Raw genomic sequence first — 12570 nt, forward strand, 5'->3', positions numbered from 1 at the left:
ATTATTTTTTTAATTTAATAAAAATTCTAATAATTGATTTTTTCTAACTTTAAAAAAATATTAATAATAATTATTATTAAAATTATATGTTTAAAATTATATATATATATATATATATATATATATATATATATATATATATATATCTATATATATATATATATATATATATATATATTTTGTTTATAAATAGTATATAGAAAATAATATAATTAACCTAAATTATATTTTGCTTTAGAGAAAATAGGGGGTGGTTCAAAAAATATGGAATTGTTATATATTATGTTTTTTTTTTATATATATATGAGGATCTAATAAAATGTTGATAATTCTATAAAAAAAAATATTTCAAATTTAAGATTACAATTATATGTAAGATTTAACAATATTATTAAGATGTTGAAATGCTAAGAAAATTTAAAAGTTTAACTATATAGATTAATATTCAAAATCAAAGTTCAAATAAATATTAATGTAGATATGAGGATTTCAACATATAACAACTTCCTTAATTTGATATGCCTTTGTCTTTACTTCTTCTTCAAATAAATATTAATATAGATATGAGGATTTCAATATATAGCAACTTCCTTAATTTGATTACCCTTGTCTTTACTTGTTCTTATTTTTCCATTCGAGTGCTTCCATCCTCTTCTATGTCTTCACATCTTAGCTCAAACCTCTTCCTTAACCATTGCCCTTGTCTTTACTTGCTCTTCTTATTTTTCCATTGCAATGCTTCCATCCTCTTCTAAGTCTTCACATCTTAGCTCAAACCTCTTCCTTAACCATTTCCCTCGTCTTTACTTGCTCTTCTTATTTTTCCATGCCCAGTTCAACATTGACTCCAAGGAAACTGCCAGGAAGCTGCAAATTTGCGCTTCAGGTTAGTGATTGATTTTTTTTTTCTTCAAACACTGTGGGTCTGATTGCTGCTACGTTTTAATTTTTGATTTAATAAGTAATTAAATTTTTTATTTCACAAGAGATTTTTATGTGTAACTGCTCACAACTCTTTAAAACAAGGGTTTATCATTATGCAGAATATGGTTTCTTGGCCTGGAAATTGACATTCCACTGAAAGTTTCTTTTGGTTTTCAAAAAACTTCTGTGTTTTTAAACTTATTTTACAGCGAATAAATCTGTTAAAACTTCAACCGACAGTGATAAAAACAAAAATTATTTTTTGTTTTTAAAAATATTCTTGGCTAAATTATGTATGCGTGTTAATCGCCTTTGAAAATTACGATAAATATATGAAAATTTTCAACATAATTATTTATTGAATGGTAATTTTTTAATCAAAACTTTATTAGTGAAGGGTTCATTTATTATGAGAACATCACTCTTGAAGGGCAAAATTTTTAATATAACGTTTCTTGACGGGAAGCATAAGGACCCAAAACGTCAAAAAAAAATTGTATGACGGGTAAAGAGAAATCCAAATTCCAACCCTGATTAGCATTCATTTATTCCTGGTCTCCTTACTTCATGACAAGGAGACAAAATAAATCCCACTGAAAGCCTCCTTCCTTCATCATGATAAGTGAGTGTTCAACCTGGCGATTCTCCTCTAATATCTCACTCCATTGTCTCGCTTGTCTTTATCTCAGGACGACCGTGTGACTCTCGGAAGCACTGTGCGGCACAGTACCGCTTCCCATTCTCCTAAAATCTCTCATTTTCTACCACACTTCCAACACTACGAAGGCGCATGAGTGGGAGATTTCAAGATCGACGCGCTGAAGGAATTTAGTTTTTAGTCCTCCCTTCGATAAAAAGCTTCCCTGGCTTATCCCTTGCCAAGCAAGCAAGCAACAATTTAATATCGAATAGAGATTTCGTTTCTTTTTCAATGGCAGTGGGAGTGAGGAGGGCATGGAGATATGAGGTGGTTCTAAGCTTCAGAGGCTCAGATGTCAGAAAAGGTTTCGTAGATCAGCTCTATAGAGCCCTCATGACTAACAAAGAAATCCGTGTGTTCCATGATGCCCATCAACTAAGGAAAGGGGAGGATATTAATGCGACCATAAAGCACACCATTGAGTGCAGCCGAATTAGGATTCCTATTTTCTCCCCCACAGTACGCATCCTCCGTGTGGTGCCTCAACGAAGTCTCCCTAGTAGCAACACAGGAGCACGGGAGGGTCATCCCTCTATTTTACAAAGTGGCTCCATGGCAAGTCTGTCACCTGGAGCAATCCGGAAGCCCATTTTCCAAGTCCATCGAACACCATGAGAGTAGAAGAATTCACAAACCAGAAGATATTGAAAGTTGGAAAGGTGCTCTGTTGAGAGTGCCTAATCTGTCAGGCTGGGCACTCGACGACACAAATGGGTGGGTTAATAATCACTAGATTAGATTTTGACACTCTCCCTATTTCTTTTCATTTTGAAACTCTCCCTGTTTCTTTTCATATCTGTTTGCTTGGTTGTTGTTTTAAACAATAAAAAGATGTGCACCGATGGATTTTGACTCCTCTCGACTTGTTCGTTTGATCCATCCGTTATTGCAACTACCTGCAGATACGAAGCGTTGTTGGTTAAGCGTGTGGTTGAAGATGTGGTTGCACAATGCAAAAGAGGGTGGCGGCAAGATTAAGAATTAGCAGTTACACCTCTTAAATAAATTGCGTCATATTATCGAGCCTGGTTTAACTCTCGCATGCAGGTCCTCACAGTTTGACATGGTGAAGTGATGTGTACTTGGAACCGTCGCAACTGTGTAGATGTTTTGAATAAACTTTTTACCATTTTCGTAGAAGTAGATGTTCAGAACAGGGATGGAATTTGACGGGCATTTTGCCCGTCATAAGGCTTTTTGAACGTATTTGACGGCTGGAATTTGTCCATGCCCGTTTTGACTGACGTGCCCGGAAGAGTAAAAAACGTTTTTTTGACGTCTGGAACTTTTTCCAAAACGTTCTTACGCCTAGGGTTGGAATTTTTTTGAAAAACGTCATTCCCTTATCTCACAGCCTGCAGGGCTATCACACACACTGTTTCCTTCCTTTTCCTATTCTCGCGCAACTCCTTTTCGCCTGACATCATGCTTTACTCTCAGCTGCAGCGTGAAACTCTTGGCTGCATGAGGCAAGTAGCTCAATGAATTGTGGAAATGTCAAGAGGACCGAGGTTGTCAAATTAGCATGTGGGAGGAATCGAAATTAGCATGTGGGAGCAGCCAATGGCCATAGCCATTTTTCCTAAAATTTCTTCTCTTAAAAACGAAGTCTCGTCCCCAATAGCAGCGAATTTTTCGCTCCGCCAGAGATTTAGTTTTTTGTGGAGAATGGGCAATTCCCACTTGTCCCGCGAGTCGCACCATTCCTTTAGCCGAAGATCTTTTCTCTGAGAAAATTTGGAATCTTTCCTTGGACGATTTCGGGAATCTGTGCATGCCACTGCATGGTCTCCCTGTCTTTCACCCAACGAATGTGGCTCGTGGGCTTGTTTTCTTTGTACAATCGAGTTCATGATTCACAGTGCACACTCTCTCTCAACGCATTGCCCATTCAAACCTACGCCTGTCGCCCAGCTCAAGATGGGCTCCAAGGAAATTGCGAGGAAATTACAAATTGGTGCTTCAAAGTTCAGGTTAGTGATTGATTTTTTATTCTTCAAACACTGTGGGTCTACCGTCTGATTGTTGTTAGCTTCTAATTTTTTATTTCATAAATTTCACAAGAGTCTACTGTCTGATTGCTGCTAGCTTTTAATTTTTTATTAGCATTTTAAGGTATACTAGTTGTTCACGATTCCCGATGGATTATTGTATTTTACAATCATTTTTTTTTCAAATCTTGCTCTAAAAATAATATATTATACTGTTGTATAGGAGACGACTAGATAACAGCAGCGTTTTAGAAATTGGTATGAGAGAAACCCACTGTGATTCTGAAACCATGCAGCTCCGTAACTTGTAAGCTTTATTAATAATAAAATTGGCTAATTCTTAGTACTCAAAAAATGAGAATGATGTTAAAAAATCGGCTACAAAATATTGAGTATGAAAGACAAAATTTGTATGTTAAATAATTTTATTATCATTTTTTTAGTTTAAAAGGAAACGCGATTTAGTAAAAATGTCTAAATACCCTTTAAAAAAATGGCCATGTCAACTCAAGGATTTTTAGCTTAAAAGGAAATGCGATTTAGTAAAAATATCTGAATACTCTTTAAAAAATGGCCATGTCAACTGAAGGATATTTATAACTTGACGAGGATGGTAAAATGGCTTGTAAATCACATCCACAATCTTCGCAACAATGTTTTCAGTAAATGGTCCTACTTTGCAATTACAGATAAGCGCTAAGGTTTTCTTTTATGGTGCAGCGCAGTTTTTATGCCCAAAAGTTTTGACCACATAATGTTTCTGTGCCCCGTTATGCACTTTTCCTTTCATTAACCCGTTAATTCTTCGATTATAAGTACTTACATAAGGATGAAAGATTATAGAACTTAGTTATGGAAAAAAATACAATGGGAAACATACTCCGCAATCGGGAGATATAACTGTGTGGAATTTGACTTCCTTACTCAATTTGGATCAATGGGATTTCATTACACGTTATACTTTTTTCTAGTTCCATGCATAAATGAAAAAAGAAAAATCCGAAGACAGGCCGCAGTCGATGTTGTGTTTGGAATTGAGGGAGTTGAGTGGCATCATGGATTTGAAAATGAACAAGGCATGTCCTAGTCCAGGATTAAACAGCCAATCGTGCACATCCCATAAGATTTGAACACGAACTCCTTCTACATAAATGGTATCATTGCCCCTGAATTTCCAGGGCAATTTATTCACTTCCACCAGGGTTGGAATTTCGATTTGAACTTTATATATATTAGTGTTTTATATATTTTTAATATTGACTTTATTGTTTTAATTATTTTTTTAATTTAATAAAAATTGTAATAATTGATTTTTTCTAACTTTAAAAAAATATTAATAATAATTAGTATTAAAATTATATATATATATATATATATATATATATATATATATATATATATATATATATATATATATATATATATATATATTTTGTTTATAAATAGTATATAGAAAATAATATAATTAACCTAAATTATATTTTGCTTTAGAGAAAATAGGGGGTGGTTCAAAAAATATGGAATTGTTATATATTATGTTTTTTATATATATATATATGAGGATCTAATAAAATGTTGATAATTCTATAAAAAAAAATATTTCAAATTTAAGATTACAATTATATGTAAGATTTAACAATATTATTAAGATGTTGAAATGCTAAGAAAATTTAAAAGTTTAACTATATTGATTAATATTCAAAATCAAAGTTCAAATAAATATTAATGTAGATATGAGGATTTCAACATATAACAACTTCCTTAATTTGATATGCCTTTGTTTTTACTTCTTCTTCAAATAAATATTAATATAGATATTAGGATTTCAATATATAGCAACTTCCTTAATTTGATTACCCTTGTCTTTACTTGTTCTTATTTTTCCATTCGAGTGCTTCCATCCTCTTCTAAGTCTTCACATCTTAGCTCAAACCTCTTCCTTAACCATTTCCTTCGTCTTTACTTGCTCTTCTTATTTTTCCATGGCCCAGTTCAAGATTGACTCCAAGGGAACTGCCAGGAAACTGCAATTTGCGCTTCAGATTAGTGATTGATTTTTTTTTCTTCAAACACTGTGGGTCTGATTGCTGCTACGTTTTAATTTTTGATTTAATAAGTAATTAAAGTTTTTATTTCACAAGAGATTTTTATGTGTAATTGCTCACAACTCTTTAAAACAAGGGTTTATCATTATGCAGAATATGGTTTCTTGGCCTGGAAATTGACATTCCACTGAAAGTTTCTTTTGGTTTTCAAAAAACTTCTGTGTTTTTAAACTTATTTTACAGCGAATAAATCTGTTAAAACTTCAACTGACAGTGATAAAAACAAAAATTATTTTTTGTTTTTAAAAAGATTCTTGGCTAAATTATGTATGCGTGTTAATCGCCTTTGAAAATTACGATAAATATATGAAAATTTTCAACATAATTATTTATTGAATGGTAATTTTTTAATCAAAACTTTATTAGTGAAGGGTTCATTTATTATGAGAACATCACTCTTGAAGAGCAAAATTTTTAATATAACGTTTCTTGACGGGAAGCATAAGGACCCAAAACGTCAAAAAAAAAATGTATGACGGGTAAAGAGAAATCCAAATTCCAACCCTGATTAGCATTCATTTATTCCTAGTCTCCTTGCTTCATGACAAGGAGACAAAATAAATCCCACTGAAAGCCTCCTTCCTTCATCATGATAAGTGAGTGTTCAACCTGGCGATTCTCCTCTAATATCTCACTCCATTGTCTCGCTTGTCTTTATCTCACGACAACCGTGTGACTCTCGAAAGCACTGTGCGGCACAGTACCGCTTCCCACTCTCCTAAAATCTCTCATTTTCTACCACACTTCCAACACTACGAAGGCGCAAGAGTGGGAGATTTCAAGATCGACGCGCTGAAGGAATCTAGTTTTTAGTCCTCCCTTCGATAAAAAGCTTCCCTGGCTTATCCCTTGCCAAGCAAGCAAGCAACAATTTAATATCGAATAGAGATTTCGTTTCTTTTTCAATGGCAGTGGGAGTGAGGAGGGCATGGAGATATGAGGTGTTTCTAAGCTTCAGAGGCTCAGATGTCAGAAAAGGTTTCGTAGATCACCTCTATAGAGCCCTCATGACTAACAAAGAAATCCGTGTGTTCCATGATGCCCATCAACTAAGGAAAGGGGAGGATATTAATGCGACCATAAAGCACGCCATTGAGTGCAGCCTAATTAGGATTCCTATTTTCTCCCCCATAGTACGCATCCTCCGTGTGGTGCCTCAACGAAGTCTCCCTAGTAGCAACACAGGAGCACGGGAGGGTCATCCCTCTATTTTACAAAGTGGCTCCATGTCAAGTCTGTCACCCGGAGCAATCCGGATGCCCATTTTCCAAGTCCATCGAACACCATGAGAGTAGCAGAATTCACAAACCAGAAGATATTGAAAGTTGGAAAAGTGCTCTGTTGAGAGTGCCTAATCTGTCAGGCTGGGCACTCGACGACACAAACGGGTGGGTTAATAATCACTAGATTAGATTTTGACACTCTCCCTATTTCTTTTCATTTTGACACTCTCCCTGTTTCTTTTCATATCTGTTTGCTTGGTTGTTGTTTTAAACAATAAAAAGATGTGCACCGATGGATTTTGACTCCTCTCGACTTGTTCGTTTGATCCATCCGTTATTGCAACTGCCTGCAGATATGAAGCGTTGTTGGTTAAGCGTGTGGTTGAAGATGTGGTTGCACAATGCAAAAGAGGGTGGCGGCAAGATTAAGAATTAGCAGTTACACCTCTTAAATAAATTGCGTCATATTATCGAGCCTGGTTTAACTCTCGCATGCAGGTCCTCACAGTTTGACATGGTGAAGTGATGTGTACTTGGAACCGTCGCAACTGTGTAGATGTTTTGAATAAACTTTTTACCATTTTCGTAGAAGTAGATGTTCAGAACAGGGATGGAATTTGACGGGCATTTTGCCCGTCATAAGGCTTTTTGAACGTATTTAACGGCTGGAATTTGTCCATGCCCGTTTTGACTGACGTGCCCGGAAGAGTAAAAAACCTTTTTTTGACATCTGGAACTTTTTCCAAAACGTTCTTACGCCTAGGGTTGGAATTTTTTTGAAAAACGTCGTTCCCTTATCTCACAGCCTGCAGGGCTGTCACACACACTGTTTCCTTCCTTTTCCTATTCTCGCGCAGCTCCTTTTCGCCTGACATCATGCTTTACTCTCAGCTGCAGCGTGAAACTCTTGGCTGCATGAGGCAAGTAGCTCAATGAATTGTGGAAATGTCAAGAGGACCGAGGTTGTCAAATTAGCATGTGGGAGGAATCGAAATTAGCATGTGGGAGCAGCCAATGGCCATAGCCATTTTTCCTAAAATTTCTTCTCTTAAAAACGAAGTCTCGTCCCCAATAGCAGCGAATTTTTCGCTCCGCCAGAGATTTAGTTTTTTGTGGAGAATGGGCAATTCCCACTTGTCCCGCGAGTCGCACCATTCCTTTAGCCGAAGATCTTTTCTCTGAGAAAATTTGGAATCTTTCCTTGGACGATTTCGGGAATCTGTGCATGCCACTGCATGGTCTCCCTGTCTTTCACCCAACGAATGTGGCTCGTGGGCTTGTTTTCTTTGTACAATCGAGTTCATGATTCACAGTGCACACTCTCTCTCAACGCATTGCCCATTCAAACCTACGCCTGTCGCCCAGCTCAAGATGGGCTCCAAGGAAATTGCGAGGAAATTACAAATTGGTGCTTCAAAGTTCAGGTTAGTGATTGATTTTTTATTCTTCAAACACTGTGGGTCTACCGTCTGATTGTTGTTAGCTTCTAATTTTTTATTTCATAAATTTCACAAGAGTCTACTGTCTGATTGCTGCTAGCTTTTAATTTTTTATTAGCATTTTAAGGTATACTAGTTGTTCACGATTCCCGATGGATTATTGTATTTTACAATCATTTTTTTTTCAAATCTTGCTCTAAAAATAATATATTATACTGTTGTATAGGAGACGAATAGATAACAACAGCGTTTTAGAAATTGGTATGAGAGAAACCCACTGTGATTCTGAAACCATGCAGCTCTGTAACTTGTAAGCTTTATTAATAATAAAATTGGCTAATTCTTAGTACTCAAAAAATGAGAATGATGTTAAAAAATCGGCTACAAAATATTGAGTATGAAAGACAAAATTTGTATGTTAAATAATTTTATTATCATTTTTTTAGTTTAAAAGGAAACGCGATTTAGTAAAAATATCTAAATACCCTTTAAAAAAATGGCCATGTCAACTCAAGGATTTTTAGCTTAAAAGGAAACGCGATTTAGTAAAAATATCTGAATACTCTTTAAAAAATGGCCATGTCAACTGAAGGATATTTATAACTTGACGAGGATGGTAAAATGGCTTGTAAATCACATCCACAATCTTCGCAACAATGTTTTCAGTAAATGGTCCTACTTTGCAATTACAAATAAGCGCTAAGGTTTTCTTTTATGGTGCAGCGCAGTTTTTATGCCCAAAAGTTTTGACCACATAATGTTTCTGTGCCCCGTTATGCACTTTTCCTTTCATTAACCCGTTAATTCTTCGATTATAAGTACTTACAGAAGGATGAAAGATTATAGAACTTAGTTATGGAAAAAAATACAATGGGAAACATACTCCGCAATCGGGAGATATAACTGTGTGGAATTTGACTTCCTTACTCAATTTGGATCAATGGGATTTCATTACACGTTATACTTTTTTCTAGTTCCATGCATAAATGAAAAAAGAAAAATCCGAAGACAGGCCGTAGTCGATGTTGTGTTTGGAATTGAGGGAGTTGAGTGGCATCGTGGGTTTGAAAATGAACAAGGCATGTCCTAGTCCAGGATTAAACAGCCAATCGTGCACATCCCATAAGATTTGAACACGAACTCCTTCTACATAAATGGTATCATTGCCCCTGAATTTCCAGGGCAATTTATTCACTTCCACCAGGGTTGGAATTTCGATTTGAACTTTATATATATTAGTGTTTTATATATTTTTAATATTGACTTTATTGTTTTAATTATTTTTTTAATTTAATAAAAATTGTAATAATTGATTTTTCTAACTTTAAAAAAATATTAATAATAATTAGTATTAAAATTATATATATATATATATATATATATATATCTATATATATATATATATATATATATATATATATATATATATATATATATAGATATATATATATTTTGTTTATAAATAATATATAGAAAATAATATAATTAACCTAAATTATATTTTGCTTTAGAGAAAATAGGGGGTGGTTCAAAAAATATGGAATTGTTATATATTATGTTTTTTTTTTTATATATATATGAGGATCTAATAAAATGTTGATAATTCTATAAAAAAAAATATTTCAAATTTAAGATTACAATTATATGTAAGATTTAACAATATTATTAAGATGTTGAAATGCTAAGAAAATTTAAAAGTTTAACTATATTGATTAATATTCAAAATCAAAGTTCAAATAAATATTAATGTAGATATGAGGATTTCAACATATAACAACTTCCTTAATTTGATATGCCTTTGTTTTTACTTCTTCTTCAAATAAATATTAATATAGATATTAGGATTTCAATATATAGCAACTTCCTTAATTTGATTACCCTTGTCTTTACTTGTTCTTATTTTTCCATTCGAGTGCTTCCATCCTCTTCTAAGTCTTCACATCTTAGCTCAAACCTCTTCCTTAACCATTTCCTTCGTCTTTACTTGCTCTTCTTATTTTTCCATGGCCCAGTTCAAGATTGACTCCAAGGGAACTGCCAGGAAACTGCAATTTGCGCTTCAGATTAGTGATTGATTTTTTTTTTCTTCAAACACTGTGGGTCTGATTGCTGCTACGTTTTAATTTTTGATTTAATAAGTAATTAAAGTTTTTATTTCACAAGAGATTTTTATGTGTAACTGCTCACAACTCTTTAAAACAAGGGTTTATCATTATGCAGAATATGGTTTCTTGGCCTGGAAATTGACATTCCACTGAAAGTTTCTTTTGGTTTTCAAAAAACTTCTGTGTTTTTAAACTTATTTTACAGTGAATAAATCTGTTAAAACTTCAACTGACAGTGATAAAAACAAAAATTATTTTTTGTTTTTAAAAAAATTCTTGGCTAAATTATGTATGCGTGTTAATCGCCTTTGAAAATTACGATAAATATATGAAAATTTTCAACATAATTATTTATTGAATGGTAATTTTTTAATCAAAACTTTATTAGTGAAGGGTTCATTTATTATGAGAACATCACTCTTGAAGAGCAAAATTTTTAATATAACGTTTCTTGACGGGAAGCATAAGGACCCAAAACGTCAAAAAAAAAATGTATGACGGGTAAAGAGAAATCCAAATTCCAACCCTGATTAGCATTAATTTATTCCTGGTCTCCTTGCTTCATGACAAGGAGACAAAATAAATCCCACTGAAAGCCTCCTTCCTTCATCATGATAAGTGAGTGTTCAACCTGGCGATTCTCCTCTAATATCTCACTCCATTGTCTCGCTTGTCTTTATCTCACGACAACCGTGTGACTCTCGAAAGCACTGTGCGACACAGTACCGCTTCCCACTCTCCTAAAATCTCTCATTTTCTACCACACTTCCAACACTACGAAGGCGCAAGAGTGGGAGATTTCAAGATCGACGCGCTGAAGGAATCTAGTTTTTAGTCCTCCCTTCGATAAAAAGCTTCCCTGGCTTATCCCTTGCCAAGCAAGCAAGCAACAATTTAATATCGAATAGAGATTTCGTTTCTTTTTCAATGGCAGTGGGAGTGAGGAGGGCATGGAGATATGAGGTGTTTCTAAGCTTTAGAGGCTCAGATGTCAGAAAAGGTTTCGTAGATCACCTCTATAGAGCCCTCATGACTAACAAAGAAATCCGTGTGTTCCATGATGCCCATCAACTAAGGAAAGGGGAGGATATTAATGCGACCATAAAGCACGCCATTGAGTGCAGCCTAATTAGGATTCCTATTTTCTCCCCCATAGTACGCATCCTCCGTGTGGTGCCTCAACGAAGTCTCCCTAGTAGCAACACAGGAGCACGGGAGGGTCATCCCTCTATTTTACAAAGTGGCTCCATGTCAAGTCTGTCACCCGGAGCAATCCGGATGCCCATTTTCCAACTCCATCGAACACCATGAGAGTAGCAGAATTCACAAACCAGAAGATATTGAAAGTTGGAAAAGTGCTCTGTTGAGAGTGCCTAATCTGTCAGGCTGGGCACTCGACGACACAAACGGGTGGGTTAATAATCACTAGATTAGATTTTGACACTCTCCCTATTTCTTTTCATTTTGACACTCTCCCTGTTTCTTTTCATATCTGTTTGCTTGGTTGTTGTTTTAAACAATAAAAAGATGTGCACCGATGGATTTTGACTCCTCTCGACTTGTTCGTTTGATCCATCCGTTATTGCAACTGCCTGCAGATACGAAGCGTTGTTGGTTAAGCGTGTGGTTGAAGATGTGGTTGCACAATGCAAAAGAGGGTGGCGGCAAGATTAAGAATTAGCAGTTACACCTCTTAAATAAATTGCGTCATATTATCGAGCCTGGTTTAACTCTCGCATGCAGGTCCTCACAGTTTGACATGGTGAAGTGATGTGTACTTGGAACCGTCGCAACTGTGTAGATGTTTTGAATAAACTTTTTACCATTTTCGTAGAAGTAGATGTTCAGAACAGGGATGGAATTTGACGGGCATTTTGCCCGTCATAAGGCTTTTTGAACGTATTTGACGGCTGGAATTTGTCCATGCCCGTTTTGACTGACGTGCCCGGAAGAGTAAAAAACGTTTTTTGACATCTGGAACTTTTTCCAAAATGTTCTTACGCCTAGGGTTGGAATTTTTTTGAAAAACGTCGTTCCCTTATCTCACAGCCTGCAGGGCCGTCACACACACTGTTTCCTTCCT

The 12570-nt window shown here is 35.1% G+C and overlaps 1 protein-coding gene across 1 annotated transcript; it reads left to right on the top strand.

Annotated features, from left to right (window-relative positions):
- Positions 1-1855: 1855 nt before the first annotated feature.
- Positions 1856-2602, top strand: LOC149143939 (TMV resistance protein N-like). Its single transcript, XM_089451986.1, has 3 exons — positions 1856-1928; positions 2053-2338; positions 2527-2602. Exons 1-3 carry the CDS (start codon positions 1856-1858, stop codon positions 2600-2602), a joined length of 435 nt encoding a protein of 144 aa, XP_089308112.1.
- Positions 2603-12570: the final 9968 nt, after the last annotated feature.

This window comes from Pinus tabuliformis, chromosome X (assembly GCF_031772625.1).
Source record: "Pinus tabuliformis cultivar Carrire ecotype Pingquan chromosome X, CPIR1, whole genome shotgun sequence".
NCBI lineage: Eukaryota > Viridiplantae > Streptophyta > Pinopsida > Pinales > Pinaceae > Pinus > Pinus tabuliformis.

Coding starts and splice junctions, on each gene's coding strand:
- LOC149143939 (XM_089451986.1), top strand. CDS start 1,856: ATGGCAGTGGGAGTGAGGAGGGCATGGAGATATGAGGTGGTTCTAAGC. Junction 1,929..2,052: donor AGGCTCAGATGTCAGAAAAG/GTTTCGTAGATC, acceptor CATTGAGTGCAG/CCGAATTAGGATTCCTATTT. Junction 2,339..2,526: donor GCACTCGACGACACAAATGG/GTGGGTTAATAA, acceptor AACTACCTGCAG/ATACGAAGCGTTGTTGGTTA.